General features: G+C 39.3%; 1 protein-coding gene across 1 annotated transcript in view; it reads left to right on the forward strand.

The window, feature by feature from the left end:
• Nucleotides 1-25,352, forward strand: part of col14a1a (collagen, type XIV, alpha 1a) — a 118,296-nt gene that overhangs the window by 21,208 nt on the left and 71,736 nt on the right. The window contains exons 6-18 of the mRNA XM_065957744.1: nt 15,115-15,270; nt 15,470-15,589; nt 15,861-16,025; nt 16,137-16,301; nt 16,748-16,899; nt 17,811-17,940; nt 18,140-18,288; nt 18,411-18,540; nt 18,770-18,909; nt 19,434-19,560; nt 21,102-21,241; nt 23,341-23,473; nt 23,985-24,020. Of these exons, the coding sequence (XP_065813816.1) occupies nt 15,115-15,270; nt 15,470-15,589; nt 15,861-16,025; nt 16,137-16,301; nt 16,748-16,899; nt 17,811-17,940; nt 18,140-18,288; nt 18,411-18,540; nt 18,770-18,909; nt 19,434-19,560; nt 21,102-21,241; nt 23,341-23,473; nt 23,985-24,020 (1,743 nt within the window). The remainder of the gene's footprint in view (nt 1-15,114; nt 15,271-15,469; nt 15,590-15,860; nt 16,026-16,136; nt 16,302-16,747; nt 16,900-17,810; nt 17,941-18,139; nt 18,289-18,410; nt 18,541-18,769; nt 18,910-19,433; nt 19,561-21,101; nt 21,242-23,340; nt 23,474-23,984; nt 24,021-25,352) is intronic.

The raw sequence follows: 25,352 nt of genomic DNA on the forward strand, positions 1-25,352 counted from the left end.
ATAAAAGACAAAAGTTTAGTATTTTCATGTTTATAGCTTTTCCTTTCGTGGACAACTGAATTATCTTTATATGTTGTTATCTCAACAAAAATAATTAAAACTAGATCTGAAACACAAGAAAATGTAAAAAAAAAAATATAGTTTTGAAAAACAAAAAACTTTAACTGTACTCATGCACACACAGGCTCTCATATCTTTGAAGTTCTTTTCTTCTTTGTGTCTCTCTTGCTCTCCTGCTCACCCTTCTTTCCGTCGGGAGGCAGATTAAAAATTGGGTTTCCTTCTGTCTCTTATCTGAGACACTCTCCGCTCTCTGCAGCAGAGGTGACCTTGATTGGCGTTCTGCCTCATACCTGTTGGGGATTATGATAATATCCTGCTGTGCTTCAATGGAATGTGTGAATTTATTGTCTTTGTGTGCGTGCGGTAGTGCTTGTGTATGCAGCTTTGTGTACTGTAGTGATGATGATAATGTCTCACTGTGTATCTGCAGAAGGTGCTCTTTTATGTTGTACGTGCGAGGACTTTGTTTTCTCTCACTCTCCATCATGCTTTGTGAGTGACTATTTATGTTCTACAGTGATAATACTAATGTCCCGCGGTGCCTATAAGGGATTGTGCTTTTGTGTGTGTATCTGTGTGTTTGTGTTGGTGTGTACGTGTGTAATAGATATGCAAACCCAGTCCATCACAGCTTTGTTCCAGAGTAGTAATCAGCTCACTTTAATGTCAGGGTGGGTTGTTTACAAAACCTTTCATTAACAGCTGCCTCATATTCTCATCCCCTTGCTGATGTGTTTTGTGTTTGTGTTTTGTGTTTGTGTTTTGTGTGTGTGTGTGTGTGTGTGTGTGTGTGTGTGTGTGTGTGTGTGTGTGTGTGTGTGTGTGTGTGTGTGTGTGTGTGTGTGTGTGTGTGTGTGTGTGTGTGTGTGTGTGTGTGTGTGTGTGTGTGTGTGTGTGTGTGTGTGTGTGTGTGTTTTTTCTGGCCTTCTGTGTCTGTCACTGTGTCTTATATGTCAGGGTCACACCTCAGTGTATAAGGAAATAAAGACTGTCCAGCAATTTACATCTAATGACAACAGGCTTCATGGGTTGTATACAAAAACTGACACAAGTAATGTGTTTTTTCCTGTGTGGAATACTTCAAACCATATTTTGCCTCTCATGTTGGTAAGTCAAGGTCAGAAAAGAGAAATATTCAGTTGTACTTAAGCACATGTGTTTGTCTACCTCTGTAGCGTCCAGACGTGTGAGTGTGTGTGTATGTGAGAATCTCAGTAAGTTGGTTTGAAGTTGCTTGGATGTGTTTTAAAGTAGAGGGGAGAGGGCCATTAGGCAAAGGAATTGTCCCACAATTGCCTCTGCTCTCAGTGTAATAACCACCTTAGCCTCCCACTTTGTTCTCTACAAATTACTAAACTGTATCTTTGAGAGCGCAAGCACAGGCTGCTCTGAACTAAATACACACTGTCCATCCCCAGAGCCTTAAATGAAATGTATTTTATGTCTGCTCTTGTGCTGTCATTGACTTATTTGGGCTCTTAGCAAACAGGAAAAGGCAATAAGAAAATATTTTACCTTGGTTTGTAGTTTGCAGTCTAAGTTTCCCGTATTGATGTCAGTCATTTGTAGGTCTGCTAGCAGAAAATCGATGATTCAAAGCCATCGGTCAGGGTCTCACCGGTCAAATCTCAGTTTGGAAAGAAGCATTTTTGCAGTTTTTTAAATCGACCATTGATCTGAGCAGAAGATTCAGCTGCACACTTCTGGAAGCTGCATGGAGAATTCCTTTTCCTCTTAAATATCACTTTTTGAGTTAAAGGGTCTGACTTTTTTTTCCCCCTTTTTGCTGTGTCATTGTCTGCAGACAAAAGCAGAATACATATCTGTCGAATCAGTAAAGTCATTCTTTGTGTGCTCTTTGTAATTAGTAACATCAGAGAGACATAATTACTGTGAAACATAATTGCCTTAACTTCATCCTCCCCTAACCAACCTGGAGTAATTACCACACCACGCTTCCTTTTAGAAGTTGAATTGAAAACCTAATACAGAGGCATGTGAAGATTTATTTTTTTCTGTGTGTGAAGACAGGAAGGGAGGTATGAGAAAGAAGTATTCTGGGTAAATTATAAAGTAACAGAGGTAGTAAGAATATAATCAATGTCTATATTATGAGTGTGGATCATTTAGAGGGCTATGAAGATATCTCTGCAGGTTAGCACTCTGTGTGTGTGTAGTTACACTTTGATATGCTTTAACTTGCAGTGTCGGTGTACTTTATCAGCTGTAAAGCTTTTGTTGTGGAAATATAGGACAAATTTACATGTTTTTCATTTGTTCACTTTTTTTTACCAACATCTTTGTCCCTGACAAAAAACTAACAGTCACATTTTGCTTTTAAAAAGAATCCCCAAAGAGAACCTGTAATACTGAACATCACCTTGAATCTGTTTGTGATCAAATCAAGGAAAGGTCCACTTGAATAATGATTTCAAAAGAAAGGGTCCCCTTACCACTAAATTATATATATATATATATATATATATATATATATATATATATATAAAAAACAAGATAATTAATCAGAAAAGAATTACAGCTGCTGCCAGCTGGATTGCCAGCTAAATTTGTCATAAGTTCATTTTCCACTTGTTTCTGTCAGTATTATCTCTGCCAACAAAAGCCTCTCTCTGGGCTCCTTAATCAACTGGCTGCATTAAAAACTGGTTTCAGTGCTTGAAATGCATACTTTATTCTAAGTCACAGTCTAACATGTCTTTCCAGTTTGGAATGGGACAGAGCACATGTGTAATGCCAATACTCTCAGGGCTTTATTACGTCAGTTTAAGAGGCTGCCATCTTTGTTCACTTGACTTATTTTTCAGTTAATTTCTAACAGAGGCTTTTATAGGTCGGTTATCTGGAGGCAATTCTGCTTGGACAAACTTTATTGACACATACCATTATCATAATCCTTTTTAATATCCATATATAGTATATATTTTGTTTTTCTACCTTGTTAGCATTTTGATCATGGCTAACAAGATGGTAGCTTGGGTTGGTTCGTTCAATCAGTTTTTGATAATTTTTGATTGGTTGTCCCATCATCACTTTTCACAATGAGCAGCTGATGTTGTACAGTTCACTCCTCCAATTAACTTTTTATCTTGGAAGAAATGAAATATACCTCAGGAAAGACAGAGGAACGATTCATAGACAGACAAACATGCAATAGATGAAAAAGCACACAAAAACACTGTATTTACAAATGATTTTGTCTAGATACAGAGATAAAACTTGATTGTCTGTCCCAACAGTGACAGAAATTCTCCTTTGAAAAGGCTCAAACCATAAACTTACATTCAGACATAATTAAAACACAAAGTACAGGCTGAGTTACAGATTCCTGTAAAACTTATGGGGAGAGTTTGGATCCAGAAAGATGTTGAGAAACTGCTGTTGTCACTGTATAAGAATGACCTGAAACCACACAACCTCCTCTCCATTATGGAGACCTGGAAGGATGACAGGTAAACACAGGAGAGGCAAATCCAGAATTCACACAGGCAGGGGAAAGGAGAGGAGAGACAGGTCTACATGTAAACAATGAAGAGATGGAGAAAACAGAGACTGAATCACCGCAGGGCTGATAACCCAGATCAAAGTCTGCTTGAGGCACCAGCAGCCAGGAGAGAGAGAGATTCAGAGCTCAGGACAGCTGAGAGACCTGAGCGAAAACAGAGGACACATTTTGGAGGCATGTGGGTGCAGAAACCAACACAGGATATTAGAGGATTGTATTAATTATAAGAAAGATTACAGTACATTGTCTGTGCCAGGACAGACATGGACTATAAATTACAGTGTTAAGAGCTCTTTTGAGATTAAATATTCTTTTTTTAAATCTCCACAGTCACTTTCTTTAACAGCCTGGTTACAAGATGTAATGTTTCTACTCAAATTTGAGAAACTTCACTCTGATTAAATATGTTGAGCACCTTCTTCCAGGAGAGGTGGTTCCATTGAGGGATTACCTCACTGCCTGATCACAGCCAACTTTTAACCCAACCTCAGGAAAGTACAATAGACCAGTTTGATAACTGATAACTCAGTTTGAATTAGAAAATTCACTTTTTTACTTGTTTATTTTTCCTACCGTTTTCACATTAACATTTGTATTTGTACAGTATGTGTTTATATTTCACACATCAGCATCGGAGCACATAAAACATTTTGCTAATAGAATATAAGGAGTCATTGAGACAGGTACGTCCATCCACAACTTTGGTCCTCCAGACAAGAGTGAAATCTAAAAGTAATTTTATCATAAATATTTGGCAAATTACATTGAATTAGACTTGGAAAGGTCAGTCTTCAATCTATTCTATGGTTATCTGTCCTGGAAAAAATGATTAATTCCTCTCCTGCCCTCTCTGAGGTTTCTTTACATTTTTTCCTGTTATATTGTTTCTCTTTCTCACAAATCAAGGGTCAAATGGTAGAGGTTGCTGCATGCTGCACAGAGTGTTGAGCCTCCTGGAGCAAATTCTGGTTTGTAATGTTGGACTAGCCTCTTGAACTAAAATTGACTTAGAAACAATAACATTGCAATCTCTAGTGAAATTGCCGTCAAGGGAACAAAGATGGGAGCCACTTAAACTGAAGTAATTGAGCCTTGTGGATTGGTAACAACGGAACCTTGAATTTTAGCTCTTCTGATTAAAGTTATTGGTTGCATTCGGTTGGAAAATATATATTATTGGATATCAAGGCGAGAACAAAAAGAAACATGTTCACTCTATTTTTTGTGTTATATTAATAGATCCTTGTAGGTGGACAATAAAACTAGGTAATGTGATCTAAAAGGGTCATACTTGTTCTTTTTTTTAAATCTCTATTTTAACCATAGCAGTGATGGGTCAGAAATGTATTATGGATAACACAAAAAAAAACCATATTTTGTCATGTAGGTTGGAGCACTTGAAGTATTCTTTACATGATCTTATCTATGCTTTAAACTGTCTTGTAAAAGCGGTACTTTAGAAATGATCTTTTCCCTTTCACACAATCATTTCAAAACAGATTTTTGTTTCACTATCTGCTTCATAACAAGCACCTGCTCATGGTTTCATCCATGTTTCACTTAAAATAAAGCCGGTAAAGCAAACATGCAGCCAATGACATTAAATAAATGTGTCTGTCTTATCAAAGCCAGAACAAATCTATTAGTGGCTCCCAGAGAAGACAGTAATATATTTTCATTGTAAGTTTGCCCTACACAATGTTTTCTCAAAAATAAAACCTGTTTGTACAGCTGCATGATATTAAATCAGGTGGAGGGTGTGTGTGTGTGTGTGTGTGTGTGTGTGTGTGTGTGTCTCTGTGTCTGTGTGTTGTAGTTAAGGTGTGTTCATCACTAAATTTGTTACAAATGTGGGTCAGTAGCCTCCAGTAGTAAAACAGATGGTTATCGTCCTAAAGATCTTAACAGATACTGTTAGTCATCACAGGTTTGCTCTTCATCACAGCTTAGAGCTCTTCTGTTGAAACAGCTACAACAATATAAAATATTTTGTTGTAACAGAAAATTCCTGAAATCCCTAAATGCACCCATTAAGAGAGGCTGGTCAGGGGCCCCACAAAAAAATCTGTCTGACTTCTATTGAAACATAGCCTTATCTCTAAACAGAGTATGTTTAAACATGTCGTTTTTGATTGATTTCCCCTATTTTGCCTTCATTTTCTCTTAAGTTGCAAACATTGTTGTAATGGTTCTGAAGTTTTTCAGATCTATTCCCTTACTTCTATTTTGCCTCTTTCGATACACTTGACCAAATAGGATGTGAGTGGAGTGTTGCCTTCCTCCCTCTCTGACGGAGGCTTTAAACCAGAGCTCAGACGGGCAGACACACACAGATTGAACCCGAGGGACAGACAGTTAAAGTTGAACTAGAGGCCAATGAGATTCTGTTGACATTCAGCTCTCTGATGGTGAAAGAGAGAGAAAGAGTCCTCTAATATCCATCACATCTGCAGAGGCTAACAAACACTCACCTCAAGAGTGAGAGAGGTCTCTATATTTATAGGCAACTTTAATTCCTAACATTAGCATTAATGTCAGCTTTGGCTCTCTCTAGCAATGTGTGTGTTGGTGTATGTGTGTGTGTGTGTGTTATCACCTCGCTAATTCCCGGCTTTAAGATTAATTTAGTCTAAATCTCTCCATCTTTTTGTGCCTGTGTGCTAAATGTGCAGGTCTTAATGTGTGTGTGTTGCTTCATTTATTGGCCTATTAGTTTCCAGAATTACCATCTCTACTCTTCCTCTGTGGTTTTGCATTTGTGCTATAAATATTTTAATTCCTAACCTCAACATTCAGTCAGCGTAATGCTCAGTGGCTCCTGAAGATGTTCAAGACTTTTGGCCAGAGATTTGTCAGTATTGGCCGACAAATGGACAAAGAAACCAAGTGAAGAGGCCAAACCTGCTCCTACAAATGAAAGTGGACAAATACAGTGAAATCATGCTGTCAATTCGTTTATGTTCAGATTACAAACCAACTTAAGAGCGATGCTATCAGTTCCTTTGACTGCCTCCTAACATTACATCATTTCTTTTCCTTTACGAGTAAAAAGAGCCAGAGATGTATGTCATGGCTGAAAAGCGTGAAAGGCTCCAAGAATTGTTAAATTGATGTTGTGGATGTGATTCACGAACAATGTGGGACGTGTAGTGTGTGAAGGGCGAGCTAAGGAGAGTGTTCAGGAAAGGTACTCAAAGAGAAAGAATTAAAATAAACCCACATAAAAAGTGAGGCGACAAAGAGAAACGCCAGTAATGAGCATTTCATTTCCATTTGTCTCTCCAATGGTTTTTCCGTCATTATGAGTTGTGTTTTACATTTTGTTTTGGACACTCGCCAGTCATTGAATTATTCCTGTTGATAGGAACTCAAAAAAATAAAAATCTTGGATGTGCCATCAGAGACTTTGCAGGAGATCAGTCATTGCTGACTTGGACATGTGTGTGTGGTCTCTGTGCTAGCCAGATTTCTGTCCTTGTCCTCGATTAAGTGAGAGGAGGGTCATGGATGAGTTGAGGTAATTGTTTGACGATGGTTAACAAGTGCGTGTGTGTGTGTGTGTGTGTGTGTGTGTGTGTGTGTGTGTGTGTGTGTGTGTGTGTGTGTGTGTGTGTGTGTGTGTGTGTGTGTGTGTGTGTGTGTGTGTGTGTGTGTGTGTGTGTGTGTGTGAGTGAATGTGCTAATGCTAATGGCAGTTTGGTCATTACGGGCAAGGACTTCTTAAGTGCAGAGGTTAATTCGAACAATTAGCATCCACTTCCTCCCTAATTGTACCCCCATCCTTACCTCCCTCTTCATGGTCACACATGGAAGTTATAGCACACTGTCCAGATCTCTGGATATGATGTGAGCCATGCCACTTTGGCTTTACCCTGTTTTCTGTTTTTGCATTAAGTGGTCAAACATCACATATCTCCTTATTCTTTTTTACCTGCATGCGTTTTTTTCTATTCATTTATGTTTTACAGCCTCACTATTCTTCAACTCTTTGGTCTCTGTTGCTCTCTTTCCTTTCCATCCTATCCTCCCATTTCCCACCTCCTCGTAATCCCAACAGTTAACACTTAGTGATTGAGAAAGCACACCAGACCTTTGAACTGTTGCGTGAAATGTCACCGCATGCTGGGCTATATTGCTAAATAGACCATATTCACATATTTTGATATGTGATATGTTTTCACTTGCTGTTGAGAAGATGGTGTTTTAAAAGGAGACAGGGCATTTTAATATGGGCAATTCATAGCTCTGTACTGGATAACTTACTGTGGTTTTTCTAATGCTTATAAGTTGTTGTTGGTGTTAATCCTCTTAACACAGTCCTGGCTGCACCACACAAATGTTTGCCATTAGTATATCTTTCTTTGAGTTGAAAAATGTATTTATCTTTTGATCAAATATCTTCTTGTGCTTCACTTAGGCCAACTTAAAGATAGAAAAGGAAACATGGTGGGGAGACAGAAAAGGGCTGGGCTTGCAGACGAACCGACCCCGCTGCCTGCATGATTAATAAGTAAACCAGTATTTTATTAAACAGTGACACAAAAAGCCTTTTACAGAGACGCACCCATTTCTATGCTTCTTACGATGTGTGCACAGAGCTAAAAAAATAACCAGATATGATAAGAGGGACTACACAATCTGAAAAGTTCAACAAGTGTATTTGTGTATGTGTGTATGTGTGTGTGTGTGCGTGCGTGCGTGCGTGCGTGCGTGCGTGCATGCATGCGTGTGTGTGTCTGTGTCTCTGTGTGTGCAAGACAGGAAGATTAGAGGGAGATAAACTAAGTGAAAAGAAGAAAAGAGCAAGGCAAACAGAGACAGGTAGAGATGGAGCGACAGACTGGGAGAGACAGACAGGTTTCAGCACCGTGTGCTGTGTTCAGCATACATATAGAGTCTGTGTTGTCAGAACGTCTGTGTGATCAGTCGAGCTGAACACGACGGTGGATTAAAGATCAGCAGGCCAAGCAGGGGGAAAGGTCTCTGGTGGAACGATGCAAACTGCCTATAAACAGCTGTCGGATTACACCTTAAAACCACCTGGGTAACACTACTGACACACACAGACACACACACACACACACACACACATACAAGCTCACACACTCCCTCTGACAAAGGCCCAGAGGACTCGCAGATGAATATGAATGTTTGTGCCTGGCTGAGTTTGTCTGAGCTGCTCTGAGGGCCACTGAGCAAACGACAGGTGTATCAATCTGCTGCCTGTCTCATGATTGAATAAGTTAGCCCCCTGTGTCCAAACCTGTGTCTTCTCTGCAGAGGAAAGCCTTCTGTACGTGACCTATAACAGCTCTCTGATGCTCAAGCAGGTTTAAACCTTGAGAATGAAGCAGTAACTTTGAGATGTTCACTGCTACTCTTGTACTAGCTGGTGATTTATTAATTTCAAACGTCACTTTTCAGATATCAATCTCACCTTTTTTGTGTGTGTGTGTTTTAGAGATTTTCTTCTTGGGTTCAATTCAAACTGAATGAACTTCTTCAGCAAGAACCAGTTACACTGGATCATGGACTTATTTTATTGTCAGTTTTTGTCACTGCTGATGTAACATATGAGTGTTAAACTTCCTGCTTGACTTTAAAAGCATTCTTCAAAAAACCCTCACTTCTCATGATCTCAATGTTACTGAAAAAAGCTTGTTTAGATTTTGTAATCATACCACAACCTTCATCATTACCAATGACTCATAGTTGAGTATGATCTCCCAGACTTAGAGGCACATAGTACTACTCATTCTCTCTCAGGACAATCTCAACTTAAAGGAAATGTACAAATAATAATGCGAATTAACGTCTAATATCTGGACTGTATCAATAAAAACACTGGTGACTAAAGGTAAATGCTTGATGAAAGACTTCTGGGATTTCCAAAATGGCTGTATGCACATTCAGCTTGTTAGCCTGGTATGATAAAAAAGTTGGCTGTAGTTTGTTCAGAAATAGGAAAGTTAACATCCTAAATAAAAATGTAAAAACAGATAGAAAGCTAACATCCTTTCCATTGAGGATCTGTCCCAGTGCCCTTTCATTGTATCCACAGGGGGTGGAGGCAGATTGCGGTATCTCAAAGATGTGAATTTTCATGTTTGTCTTTTATTTTCAGCTAAATGCTCTGAACATCTGCAGGTTCAGAAGCTGAAAACGTTTTGGTATTTTGGTTTAAAATGGCAAATATTGGTCTGTTTTTGTGGCCCATATAGTTAATGAGGTGTGTACTGATGTGTAAAAGCAGTCTGCAAAGTGAGTTTTTCTCTTGATTATGGCTTTTGTTGTGTGTTTCTCTTGAAACACTCTCCACATTTTCATGTCAGTTTGGTAAAGCACATTAAGAGGCACACCCACACACAAGGGCGACGGGAGCAGACTCTATTGATTTAAAGTGGACATTTTCTCCATGTATACAGTGTGTGTGTGTGTGTGTGTGTGTGTGTGTGTGTGTGTGTGTGTGTGTGTGTGTGTGTGTGTGTGTGTATATATATATATATATATATATGTATATATATATATATATATATATATATATATATATATATATATACAGGGAATTGCTTATGTTGAAACATTGGGCTCTACATGATAAAGAGCAGGACAGGAAATGGATCCTATTACTATTCATCAGCGATGATATATCGAGAAAACATCTCCCAGGGGTGACCATAAAAGAGGCTGTTCACCTACTGTATAATATCATTTCATCATGTCTCGGAAGTGTATATTAAGACAGAGTGGATTAATACATCAAAATCAAACATATCGACTGAAGTTAAACTATTTGGGAATCATCATTCACTTATAGTGTAATCAATTCGCCTTCACTTGGAGGTGAAGAGCTCCTCTGAAGGCCGGTTCGTACAGGAATCAAACTTGTGCTGAGAGAAAAATGGAAATGTTCTCACTGATGTAGAGACTGTCGCCGCTACTTTGTATCCATCTGCATGTCAGTCACAGTGCTCAATGTTAATTCCAGACACTGAAACACAATCAGAGAGGCAGGGGAAATAAAACTTAACTAAAGGGAGATTGAAATGACAGCGCACTCCACTGATCCCTGGCTAAATTGGGGTCAGTAATAAATCAAGGACGGCAAGGAAAGAGCTGCTGTTAATGAGAACAGAGCGACAAAGAAACTGAGGGTGGAAAAGTCTTATGAACTCAATAAGTGTGTGGATTTGAGGATGTGATGTGTGACTTTCTGTATTAACTTCTTTTTGTATAATGCACACTATACTCTCATGACTATATCCGTATGTTTGAACTTGTGTGTGCCCTCCTGAGAATATGAGATTACACAATAATCTGCATTGCTTTAATTACTCTGGACTGCTTTGTTGATAAAATGTTTGTTGTGTTTTAAACCGTTATGTGCTTGATTTGTGAATACTGCTACAAGTTGTAGCTACTACTAACTTCTACTAATATGGAGTGTTTTCTCTGTTAAAGTTCCCAGCTGTGTCCCACGCCTCTGTCACCGTCACTGTGGCCTCATGTCTGTCTTTGCTCTGCTAGAAGTTGCAGCCCGCCAACAGTGCTTTCCATTGTTGCACTCCCATTTTTAATACCCATTTCTCAACTCCCACACAAGCTAATTCAATTGTCAAGGAGCCACATTTTTTTCCCACAACAGTGCTGACTGCACTGTGGGCTGAGTTGTAAATTGTGGTTGCTCTCTCTCTCTCTCTCTCTCTCTCTCTCTCTCTCTCTCTCTCTCTCTCTCATGGACACCAGGTGGACAGTCTGTCTAATCACATGCTCGCATGCTAATTATGGTTGGTGCTTATCCAATTCTTCTTCTGCATGTAAAAGGGTTCAGAGATGGCAGCGCCTTTACTAATCTTGTGGGTCTATGCAAACAAGGTTCAAATGTGGATGTGCCAACCTCATGGTTTGCTATCAAGGCTCATAAAGACAGAAACACAAATCTGAAAATTCAACTGGAGAATGAAGTGTTTGAGTTATAGCCTCTGAAGTTTCAGTGTCATCTTATACATGCTGTCACTCTGTCATAACGTGTGAGGACGATTGAACAGAAAGAAGCATACATTAATGTCAAAAGTAACATCTGTGCTTTGCCTATTTAGAAACCTTTATTTTGTATATTAGCATTGCAACTGAAAGGCCTCATGTATTTGCACAACAACTCTTGAAAACAGTGGACATACATGCTATGCTACTGCCATCAGATAGCACTTACAAAAGCCAGATGATACAGATGAATAGTAGTGCTGAACAATATTGGAAAAACTGGCCTTGCAATATCTGTGGTATATAATACAATAAAAAAAAGCAGGAATTTTTTCCAAATAAATACTGTAAGGTCATGTAGGATAAAAACATGGGGAATTAACTTTTGAATCATACAATCATAATCCTCCTCCTGAATCCCAAAACAAACAAGAAAACGTTTTTTATCATTAAATTGGCAGTAATTAATCTGAGGGTATGGCTGATAGCTAGCTTGAGCGTGGCTGTAATACTCAGGCCTCAGTTCAACACATAAAAAAGTATTACTCATTTCCATTGCATTAATGATCATATTTTGGTTAATTGTGCATCCCTAACAAAGTGAAACAGAGTGTAACATAGGGGGCAAGTGAAACATAAATACTGAACTGAAGGTTTTGGTTCCATTAGCTTGTTGAGATGTTATAAAAGGAAAGAAAACAGGCCGAGCTCTGTTATAGTCGAAGTCAGTCTACCATTAAAGATGTTAGGAACTGTCAGTGGATGGTGAAACTGAAATGATTGTTTAGTGTAATTTGTACTCAGAGATTTTGCTTTTTCTTTAAGCACAGCAATGTCATCTCACGGCTTGAAGTTTAAATGTTGTAAACCAATATTTCATTGACGAGTGGAGAGAGGATTAGGAGTAACTGTAGACTCGAACAAAGAGAAGACTTGGCACATCAGAATATGTCAGTATACCTGCAACATTTTATCAAACCTAAAATACAAGATCTTGTCTCCTCAGTGTTCAAGTGTTCTTTCATCTTGCTACATGTATTTCCTTGTTTTCCCTTCTCATTTTTTTTCTCCCTCATTGTGCGCACCTACACAGTAACCCACTGTTCCCCAGTTACCGCACTCTGACCCACAGCGAAGGCGTTAGACGAGAGGAAAAGAGCGGGGGAACGAGGTTGAGAAGATCTGCAAAAGTAGAAGAATTAAAGGGACCTTTGACAAGTCTGCTATTGTCTTGCACTCAGGCAGAGGAAGATAAAAAAGGCATTCATTCAATTCCTCTGTACAGTATGTGTAGGACAGAGTATACATACAGTATACATCTCTCCCCTTTGTACACCCCCCCCCCCCCCAATATACAACTTAACTGACTGTTTACGGTCATCAGAAGGCTCTGATTACTGGTTTGGATTTTAAACACCAGTGTCAGCCTGGTTGAAGGACGTTCTCACCCCTCTGCCAATAAAGACTGAGAGAATGACCAGTCATCTGTAATTAGCTTCATTTTGACCCTCTAATCCTCTGTTTACATCCCTTTCGTCCGTCTTGATTGCTTTTTCTCATTGTTCAGTTCCCACTCTTCTTGTCTGACTCTGTCTTTCTTGAACAATAAAGTTCCTCATCCACACATTCCTCTATGTACCAGAAGTGTTAAAAGAAGTATCCTAACACCTCCTGAATATCTCAACCTTTTTTTTTTAAATCATAAAATAGCTCCTCACTCAATCCGTGTCGCTGTTTCCAGCTTCCATCTTTTTTTTATAGCAGTCTTTCTGGTGCCAAGTAATGGTTCTCTCTTATTTCTCTTTAACCTCCAAGTTTCTTTAAAGGCCATGCTTGTTTGTTCAGAGGAACTTTACAAAGAACCATCTCTTCACTTTTTGACCTCTCAACCTTTTGCCATTTTGTTTAAGTGCTCCCACTAAGCTACAGCTCCTCTTCTCTCCTCTCTTTTCAGAAGGCTAATCAGCCCTTTGTGACCATAATATACCTGAACTATTTATAATCTTCTTGGCAAACATTACCTGAAGAGTATTTTATAATATCATCTCAGCCTTTCATGTTTTGCATTTGCAAACCAAAAGATTATCATCAGCTAGCTCTGAACGTTTTCCTGTCTCCTCTTCTCTCCTTCTCTCCGTCTGCGGTCTGCGGCAGATGGATGGTTCAAACAGTCACACAGACACAGACAGCAGAGAGAGGGCTCTGTCTGGAGAAACGCTTCTTGAAACGAATACCTGCTTTGCTCATCGTTACACTATGCGGCCTTTTTGAATTTCAAGCTTCAGAGAGATGTTGGCTTTAGAATGAGGCACAAATAGCACAGCTGATACATTTACCTTTATCGAGGAAATACATTCTTTAAGATTTCCAGAATATAGTTAGTCACAGCCCTGTCTATGTTTCTTCTAAAGTTGGGTTGTTTTAGGCCACTAGCCACCTGTTCATGTTAAACACCAGAGTCATTCATGCTTGTGTGGATTTATGACAAATATCTACAAGACCAGTTAGTATAAACTCCCTCTTAAGGTTGAATTTGTGTAAAGAGAGCAACATAGAAGGAAACCCAGTTGCATCAAAGGTCTTGGTTCTAGTCAAGGACATTGCGATTATACCATATTTTTAAGAGCATAGTTAGAAATAGAGACATTTTCACTTATGTCATATTGAAGATGTTACATTATCAAGTGCTTTTTTTGTGCCGTTTGGATTAATTAATAAAAAAGAACAATGCTTTCCTGCAGCATGTGAATAATCTTTGCCCACACAGTGTGTCATCTCTCCGCTCTGTTAGCTTTATCTTCATATTTAAATTTAAAACAATTCAAAGTATAAATCCGGCTTGTCCTACAGTCAGCATTCTTTTCACCACCTTTTTCTATCCAGACACAAATATCTGACCTTATCAGCATGTTCTTTAAGTGGATGTGTTCTTCTGAAGGAAATCACTGCCAGCAGGATGACAAGATAAGCAGTTATGTAATTATGATAAATGAAACAATAAAAGTGTGTGTGTGTGTGTGTGTGTGTCTGTGTGTGGGTGTGTGCGTGAGACAGCGCCTACAATATTGACCCATATCCAATATCTCACTATTAGTCCCAGGTGGGAGGTTTTTGCTGTAGATTTCCTTTTATAATCATATTTTAAATGCAGTGAGTGAGTCTGTTTTCATATGAATTGTTGCGAGAGTAAGTTAAGTGCACAAAGATGTTGTATGTCGTGATTTCAAAGGAAGATGCTGAAATGCTATTTCTATATCGTGTGTTGTCCACGTGTGGAGAAAAAGATAAAAAGAGGAGATGCAGGATGTGTGTTACAACTTGACAGTTAACAGAGGTTCAGATTGTGTCTTTGTATTTGTTCCATTGCACTGTATGTACTGTACTGTACTTTTATGCATATACCGGTATTTTGTTTTTGGAGTGTTGGCTGCACATCAGCCGCCTTAAATTTTCCTGTTCATCCGTCCTCTGTCTTGTTTGTTTATCCCCGGTAGTGGTCAGTTTGAATGCATGTCACTCCATCTTCTCTCCTCTTTTTCTTTTAGTCGACCAGTTTGTGTGTCGCACCGAGGCCATTGCAGACATCGTTATCCTGGTGGATGGCTCCTGGAGTATTGGTCGCCTTAACTTCCGCCTGGTCCGCATGTTCTTGGAAAACCTGGTCAATGCCTTTGATGTTGGCATAGATAAGACGAGGATAGGTAGGTCACTGCTACTCGAACAGATGGCTAACTCCATGGGAACAGATACAGAGTTCTGATGTTTGAAAAATATTTTTTACAGTTGAATTAATCCGGCTACTTTGCTCATATCTGCCCAGCAGTTGAGGTGTTTGTGTTGTGATAATTTCAGGCTAAGTATAAATGAATAATAAAAAAAGATCTTTGTTTTGTGTTTTAGGTCTGGCTCAGTACAGTGGGGATCCCAGGATAGAGTGGCATCTAAATGCTTTTTACACTAAAGACGCTGTTATTGATGCCGTCAAGAACCTGCCGTACAAGGGAGGAAACACCCTCACAGGTGATGGATGTTCCTGATATGACCTGTTGTTTTCAACTCACTGTTTATTGTTAACCTTTCTCTTTTTCTTCCTATTGGGTTTTTGAACCGTCATTCTCTGTGCTTTCCTAATGCTGTTCATGTTTACTACCTCCACATTTAACTCTACCTCTTGTTTTCTTAGGCTTCAATTTTTTTCCAATTAAGCTGCTGCCTCTCATTGTTCTTTTTTCATCCCTCTACTCCTTAAACTCCTTCTCCCCATTCTTTTTTGCTGTCTCTGTTTCTCAAGGCCTTGCATTGACTTATATCTTGGAGAACTGCTTTAAGCCTGAATCTGGTTCACGGGTCGGGATACCCAAGATCGGGATCCTCATCACAGACGGGAAGTCCCAGGATGACGTCATTCCACCTGCAGAGAGCCTCAGAAATGCTGGGGTTGAGCTGTTCGCAATTGGTGAGAACACATCAACACTCTCGTGCGGAACGTTCTTTTGATCATTTTTTCCCCACTCATCGAAACGCTGCTTAAATGCTAATAGTCGGTCATCTGCCCTTACCTTCTCAGGTGTGAAGAATGCAGATGAGAATGAGTTGCGCTCCATCGCCACAGAGCCCCACAACAGTCACGTCTACAATGTGGCTGACTTCAACATCATGAGCTCCATAGTGGAGGGACTGACCCAAACTGTGTGTGAACAAGTGGTGCAGCAAGACAAGGACATAAAGCAGAGTAAGGATAAAGTGTGACAGGGGAGAGAGAGAGTGGAAAGACTGCAGCTTTGTGGCAGCATACTTAATAAATCTGATAAGCATTTTTATACAAACATAGGCAAAGTACATTTTCAGTCAACTAAGTGTGATAACATCAGCTCTTCCTGATGTGCATTTAAATGGCTGAAAGATCAAAAGACATTAAAATAACAGTGCGGAATATGTGCATCAAACCCTGTATATTTAGATGAAGCTTGAGTAGCCAGAGATGGGTTATGGTTATATTTAATGCGGTTTAAGTTTGTCTTTTTGGTGTCATAGAACGCCAAATAGAAATGATAACCATTACTTATTATTCTCATTGCATGTTGGTTTTTCCACTTGAAAGTTTCTCACTGGGAGTGACTTCAAGTAATCTGATGGTAACTCTTCTCTGTTCCTTTTTGTCTGCTTTTGATTCTTCAGAGAAAATACCAGAGACAATTGGGCCACCGCTTGACCTGGTGACATCAGAGGTGGCGGAACGAAGCTTTCGGGTTTCATGGAGCCACGCCCCCGGGAACGTCGAGAAATACAGAGTGATTTATTACCCTTCTGCGGGAGGGCAACCAGACGAGGTACTATTTACTGTGGGGGGGGGTTTTGTGAAGAAAACCATTTAACTAATTGTAATGAAATAGTGTTTTACCTAATAAATTCAGGAAAATAATTAAAAGAATACAACACAAACAAATGCCCAACTTTAGAAAATAAAGACCTATACATGCAAGCAGTAAAAAACAAAAGTTCCCTGATATACAAAAGCCTCTAGCAACACAAAATATACTGAGGTTTTGAAGGGAGTTCAGTCCATGCTACTCTCTGTTTCTCCATCATTGTTACTACACCAATGGGAGTAACTTTATCTGGGGTTTTAAAGCAAGTATTTGCTCAGTTTTCTTCCCCTGAAATGCTTGTGGTGACATTCTTCTATTCCTCTCTGCGGCTCCCATCCCTCCATTCAGAATTCCCCGGAACGTCCATGCAGGTAATGAAGGCTCGCTTTGAAATGATACTCTGGCTGATCCGGGCACCTGCCTGTTTTTTTCCAGAACATTTGACCACAGAAACCTTTAAATCTTTTGCTCAGCTGGGTTTACAGGGACCAGATGGTCTGGAGCCGAATGGGAGGAGAACCTTCCAGCTGGCTCAGTCCAGACCTAATCTGTATCACAACTGTCAACCGAAAAAATATTATTTTGCTTTGGACATTGGTGCATTCTCCCAATCAATAAATCGACTCTTTCCCCTTTTCTACCATTCTCTTTCAATCTCCCTTTCCTGCATGGCTTTCCTCTCTCTTCCTCTCTTCTATTTTTCATTTTCATCTCCCCCATCTATTGCCCCAATTTCCATTTTCCCTGCCATTCTTTCTCCCCCAACTCCTCCCTCCATTTCCCCACCCGGTACTTGTTTTCTGTCCCTTCCATCTGTCTTTCCCAACTCTCTCTGTCTCCCTCTTTGCCTGACTTATGCTCTCACATTCCAGGAAGTGGTGGACGGCAATGACACTTCAGTGCTGTTACAGCATCTGAGCTCTCTCACTGAGTACCAGCTTGCCGTGTTTGCCGTGTACGCAAGCGAGGCGAGTGAAGCTCTGAGAGGATCAGAAACAACCTGTAAGTTTATTCTTATACACAAACACACATGCCAAACACACTCAGAATAAATGCTAATACTAGACAATGGTTGTAACTCTAACACTCAAATGTCTTAATTTAAAATAAATTTAGAGGACTTGTTTTTTTGTTTTTTTTAAATGATCCCTTCCTGACTGAACTGTCTATTATCTCTGTCGTTGTGTGGTCTTCTGTGTAGTGGCTCTTCCCACAGTGACAGGCCTCCAGCTGTTTGATGTGACTCACAGGACCATGAAAGCAAGATGGGACAGTGTGGACAGAGTCTCTGGCTACATGCTGCTGTATGCACCGCTTACAGTAGATGGGGGAGAAGTGGACGAGAAGGAGGTAGGGAAAGAAAGAGAATGAGAAGGTTTAGATTCTTTGAATAAATTCAGGTTAACAGAGTTTGTCATTTCCAAAATGTTTTAGATGCTGTTTTGTGGGTTTTTGTGCATCTTTGTCTGCAGGTTAAAGTATCAGATGCAGTGACAGAGCTGGAGCTGGATGGGTTGATCCCTCACACTGAATATACCGTCACTGTCTATGCAATGTACGGAGAGGAAGCTGGCGACCCTGTTACAAACCAGGAAACTACATGTGAGAAATGCACATTGATTCATACACATATATTCTCATTCTACACCTTTACCAGTACCTTAACCATCACCCTAAAACAGCCCTTTAGGAAAAGAAGGGAAAGGATCGGACAAAGTGTTTGTCCTTCAAAAGAAGTTCTCAAATTGAAAGATGTAAACTCATCAAGCTAAAAGCCAGACAACATCCAAACACAAACAACACTTTGCTCTCTCCGTCTCTTTCCTCTTAGTGCCACTGAGCCCACCCAGAAACCTTCAACTCTCTGACATCACTCACAACTCCGCCCACATCAGCTGGGACCCAGTGCCCACAGAAGTTAAAGGTTACCGTGTTGTGTGGATCAAGACAGACGGACTAGTTGAGAAGGAGGTACTGTGACACTGAGTTCAAGTTTTTTCATACCTCATTTTTTTATTATGTGTTTATGTATTATGACTTAACAGCATTTCTATCTGTGAGCATCTGTGTCTGGATGAGATGAGACCGAAAGGGTAAAAAGAGAAGGAAGGATAGAAGAGGAGATTAATTGGATTGTGGTTTTTCTGAAAAGGTCAAACTATAATGAGTATTGAGCAGATATATAAATTAGTTTGGAAAATGAACAGGTATTACATTTACACAGGCGTGATTGGTATGAGCTAGAAAGTGTGTGTGTGTGTGTGTGTCTGTGTGTGTGTGTGTTTTAGTGTCAATGCATTAGTTGGATAAACGCTTGAAAGAATGGCTGGTAAACTCACAGTGTCATACAGTAGACGCATATGTAAACAACACAAAGTACAATACATCTATTTATTGGACATTCAGATACATTTGAGTCCTCTGTAGTTGGCTGTGTTCAAACTATCTAATTTTTGTAACGATTTTGTCAAGTGACCATGTGTGTGTGTTTGCAGGTGGAGGTGTCCTCTGGCAACACTTTAGACCTGAATGGTTTATCGTCATTGACGGAGTACTCAGTCGCCGTATTTGCCTTATATGATGAGGGCCCGTCAGAGCCGCTCACAGATGGATTCACAACCAGTAAGAAACTGATTTTCATGACTGTAATGATACTACTGAAAAACAGTGCTTAATTAGTCAGTAAATCTTTTTTTGAATGAACAGATGTAGCTGACAAATGTTCCCTCTATTGGTAATAACTAAGTCCATTTGTTCCTTTATTTTTCAATTTGTCTTCCAAATTGGTAATAATCCATGTCCTTTTTTCAATCTCTGCTTAAGACATTTTGCCTCAATTTCTTGAAATTAGATGTATCCGTACTCTGGGGAGGCAAACCATTCCTCTCTTGGGGCCAAACAGTGTTGAATTTTATTACCTCCAGTGGTCCTTTTGGCTGTCTGCCCATCTCATTTACACCTCAGCATAATAGCAGAGTCACATTAAAAGGTCATTTCGCTGTCCCTTACTATTCTGTCATGCTAACAGATATTGATTTGTTGAAATATCCCTTTAAGCAACAATCAGTCGGGCTCCAGTGCTGAGTCAGCAGAAAGAAATGTATTTCTGGCCAGCAACTTTTAAACTTACTGACTTTAAAGGGCCAAGTTGATTTTTATTTGTCTACTGGCAAACTTTGTTCAATGGAGCAGCTTTAAAAGAGGAGGTTCATGAACACACACAAATGTGTCAGCACTTTTATGTTTCTGAGTGGATAAAAAGGAAATGAGGAGGGCCCGGGCTTTGTTACTGTACAAAAATGTTATTAAAAGTTAAATTAAATGTTCAACAAACAGAAACAAGAAACAGTTAAACCTGTTCCATAAATCAGCCCCCACATTAAGTGAAGCAGCAGTTTATATCTAGTTTAGTAAGCGTATCATGTTAGTAGTATATGTTGCATTTAAAGCTCCTGTGAGGAGTTTTCAGCTGATTATGAAATATTCAGAAAATAATATTGATGTGTCTTTATAACCCACAGAAGCAAACGAGACTATCAGCAGTCAGACTTTTATTATTTATTATTTTATTTAGTTGTTATTAATGGATGAAACCATTCCTGCCAACAACAACAACCTCTTTTCTTTCAGATTCTTGATGAGCAATTAAGAAACAATGATGAGTTTTATTGGTTGCACTATGTACACATAAGCAAGACAGAATTAGCAAAGTAATGAGAGGTACCAGGATGTCCACAGGGGGCGCCAAAATCAACACAAACCAAAGGTCCTCATGAGAGCTTTAACTCTCACGTTTTTAACAACACACGTCTTGATGCTTCCTACACTTTGTGCAACCTAGATACTGGTTGTCACATTTTGGGAATATACGTATTGATAACAATCAAAAATAATCTTTGTTCTTGCTTTATAACAATCAGGAAATGTTTCTAAAACCGAAACAGAAAATATTTCTTGCACAGTTCCATGAAAGTTTCATGACTGCATATATATTGTCAGCTGAGCTCCCATTGGATAGTTCTCCTTTATTTAATATCACAAAACTAAAAGGAAATTCATCAGGTTAATTAAAAATGTTCAGAATGGAATTGACCGCTAGACTAAAGGGAATATTTATATGTAACAAAATGCACACAAATAAAAACCTCTTCTCTGCCGTTCAGCTCCTGTTCCTGGTCCTTTGAACCTGCGCTCCAGTGAGATCAGCACAGTAAGCTTCCAGGTCAGCTGGGATCACTCAGCTAGTGACATCGTCCTTTACAGACTCTCCTGGGCACCAATCACAGGCAGTGACACAAAGGAGGTCAGTAAATATGCAACACATACATGTTTTTGTTTCAAAAAGATTTTTCTAAAAGATGTTTTTTTTACTCTTAAAAGTTAAATCAGGCAGTAAAGACCATCCACATAAATCTTGTTGGCAAAGCTATGAGTTAGGTACAATTGTGTCTTCTCTTCCTTAAACTGGAAATTACAACACCAATTTATAATTCAGCATCAAAAGATAGAAAACCAACATGGTTTCTGAAATTTTCATTTAGCCAGGGGTCCATTTTATCTCTGTTTCCAGAGAGAGAAGTGGCTGCACTCCATGTGCCCAGATAACAGGGATCCTGTACTCTATAGACCTGCACATAAGCTCAACTCCACTACTGGTCGCTGGTAAAACCCCTGGCTCAACAGAGTATAAATAAAGGCTGAATAAATCTAGAAATTAATGGCTTGGGTGTTTTATTACCATGATCTGGGGTTTAGAGGCAGCTGGGCAGCAGCGATAGAGCCCATAGGTTTGTAAAAAAAGTGTGTCTGTGTGTATGTGTGTGTGTTTACTGAAAGCCATCAGAGCTGAAAATAACACTCTTGGGAGTTGGAGAGGTGGGCTGGTAATTCCACCAGCATGAAGAAAGGGATATATGCAGCTTTTGTCTGTCTCTCACCCACATACTCAACACATGTCCAACCAAACATTCACAGACACACACACACACACACACACACACACACCATCCTCCACTGTCTGCTCTACATTACACATCCAAGAGGAGATTAAACATAACACAATCAAACAGCCACACAGGCACAGACACACAATCAGGGCAAAGGATTACTCAGATTAAAACTTCACAATTATCAATGAGATCCTTTTTGTGCGTCATGATGTTTTATTTGGATTCACTTGTTTTCCTGTCTTCTTTATACCTTTTTGGAGCAGGTGGGGGGTCTTTATCCATCAATAGAATGTCTGATTGGCTTCACCTTTTAACCAGGCAACATGCCGCAGAGGAAAATGCTATAAAATAAGGAGATATGTATCACTAAATGAAGGAAAATTTAATCCGAAGAGAGAATGAATCACTAAAGATGCACTTGCTCCTGTGAAAGCACAAACGGCCGCCCCCACTGGTGGAATTTGCATGCAACTGTGCCCCAGAGGGCTCTGAATGAAGCCAATTCCTGCACATAACACAGTTATTGAGCCATCCACAGTAAATTCCAACTTCACTGTTGCTCTCTGTGGACGCAAGCTGTACTTTTGATGACCTCTTTGTATGTACTTTGGTCCGATCCATTTCTGTGTTGTACAAATTACGGTGGACATTTGGAGACCTGCAGCAGAAGTTGATCCAACTGTCTGTGTTGTTTGATTTAGGCTGCTCATTTCTGAATACCTCATGTTATGATGATCTTACAATGGTCTTATTTAAACCCTTTTCTGTTTAAAATTGCATAGCACATTTAAATGCTGCACACTCTGATTATATTCATTTCTATGATTCATGATTTATTTTACACAGTGTTAAAAAACCGAATCCCCACAAGTTTGTTTTCATAGACTGCAGCTTTTTGAATTATGCACCGCCGTTTCCTGCTGTTTTTATGACTGAAATTACGAGCACTGAGGTGATTTGTTTTTTTTTTGTTTTTTTCAACAGCTCTGTCTACTAAAGCTCAGTGATGGCCTTGATCCTAAATGTCTGCTGTTTCACTTACACTATAAATAATCGTGTCAGACTGTTGGTTAACGCTCAAAGTCTCTTCACATGTTAAGGGTTTCTCAAGAATCTATTTTTTGTTTTTATTGCAAATAAAGTTAACAACAAATTCATGTAGAAAACAGAAGACAGTGGGATTAGCTGTTGCTTTTAATTTGTGATTTAAAATGGGAGGCACTTCTTAACTTTAGCAGTTTTTGAACCTTTTCTTTCCAGTATGAACGTTTATCAAACAGAAAAAATTCCCTCAAAATGTTGTTCAGTTTAAATTGTTTTTAATTGCACTTGATAAAGCAGCACATATTTGGCCATTTGAAAATACAGATAGAAATGGTAACATTCTTTAGGAATTTGATTATTTGGACATGTGTAGAAAGTCACTTGTAACATGATTGTGTTTCTTGTGTAGGTGATCTTGAGTGGAAGTGATAACAGATACATCCTGAGAGACCTGAGTCCCTTCACTGAGTATGAAGTTATGTTGACGGCAGTATTCAACGATGAATCTGAGAGTGACACCGCCTCTGTAATAGAGACCACATGTAAGTGACACGTCAGTGATTGGCAGCATGTGTAGCTGTGTTGGCACTTACCTGGGCATTGGTTGTGATTTTACTTATCTAGTCAACACACAACTTTGCCAGAGATACGATTAAGGAAGGCAAGGAATATAATGCATTAAGGTCTAAGATGTATGCCAGTGTCTGCAGAGAATACCAATCAATCATTATTTGTAAAGCGCCAATTCATTATAAGTGTTGTCTCGAGATGCTTTACAAAAGAGCAACTGGGATAATATGAAGGAAGTTTTTCTCCTCGTTGAATACCAGACGAGTCCAATAACAGAATCCTCTTATGACCGTAACATCCACACCTCTGAGACCAAAGAAATGCCTTGCATGAGCTCCTCTGCAGTGTTCTGATTATCATAGCTTATCTCAGATGAACAAATTCTATTTTTCAATCAATAATTTGTGTCTGTCTAATTATCTTAGTTACTGAAACAGGGATTTGTTGATGAGTGTCATATTAATGTTGTCTGCCTTTCCCCAGTGGCCGAGACAACAACTATTGCTACCACAACCACAGGTAAGAAGTGTCCACAGCATGAATCCCTAAATACTTTACATGTTGATAGTTTAATATAGGTCAGTGTTGCTATAAACGTGAAGCATGATTGTTTAAGACAAAAACACAAGTGAAAAAGACTGGACATATCAGTTTGGATTAGATTATTTTTGGGCTTTTTGTGCCTTTAATGGAGAGATAGGACAGTGGATAGAGATCACATCACAGATCACATTTAATCTTCAGAGGGTTTCTGTTTGTCCATTGGGAAGCAGGAGTTCAAGCCATGCTTAGTACTTGATACTGGAATTACTCTCCAGTTGTGTAGACAGGCCAAGTTTTAATCATGACTCAAGCTAAAGCATCACTCCAGAGAGGCCAATAGAACTGAAATGTGAGTGAGTGCAACCAAAGTTCCAGATAGAGCGCCGAGACCAGTTTTTGTCTTTGTCGCTCATTTAGTTTCAAGAAGCAAAACAGGAATTACTGAGTGCTTAGAAATGTTCCACCCTGACTGAGCTGACGACAGCTGATGAATGCGAAACTGAAACACTGATTAAATTCTAAAGCAGAGTTCACTTTATTAAAAACTTCTCGAAGATCTCTTGTGAGAATAAAGGTGGCATTAACTCGAGACTGTTGTTCAAACATTATCATCTCAGACGCCACGCGGTGGTCATCTTGTGTTTTTGTGTGAGAGACAAGCTGATCAAATAAAATCAGTTTCCCTACTCACAGCTCTGAAAGCTTAAAAAGCAACATAACTCCTGTACGTAAGGCTCTGCATGCCATCCTACAAACTTTAAACCAGCACATCTGCTCTGTTTAAAACTTTAAAGAGCTCCTGTGGATAACACAAGAGTGGTTAACTAAAAGAAAGCAAGCTGCTTTTGTTTCTTAAAAAAATCGAGGCTGGTGGTTTAAAGCTGCATTATGTATTGTTCCCACATTCAGACTTATATCAACTCTGGGCTGCTTGGACTTTACTTTGTTTGCAGCTAATATCAAGCCTGATGAAACAAGAAACAAACAAAAAAATTGCTTTGTTTCATAATCCAAATAGTATGCCTTGGAGTTTTAAAAAAAGCCGTATGGAGGCCAGAGTTTCCTGCAATTTTATTTTTATCCGCCAGCACATCTCAGCTGTCAGAGCACGTCGGTGCCTTGACAGACACTGTTATGATTTTCTTTCAGCATGCTGCCATGTTGACTGACAATTTTCTAATCCTCAGTTTACCGAAACAAGTTTCAAAGATAAAAAAATGAATTTAGCTTAAGTCAAGATTTAGTGTTAATTTTTGTTACCTAAATCCTGCAGTAGACTTAGTTGTTGTCTGTGTTGTGGTGTGACAG

The sequence above is a fragment of the Labrus bergylta genome, chromosome 8 (assembly GCF_963930695.1).
Source record: "Labrus bergylta chromosome 8, fLabBer1.1, whole genome shotgun sequence".
NCBI classification, from domain to species: Eukaryota; Metazoa; Chordata; class Actinopteri; order Labriformes; family Labridae; genus Labrus; species Labrus bergylta.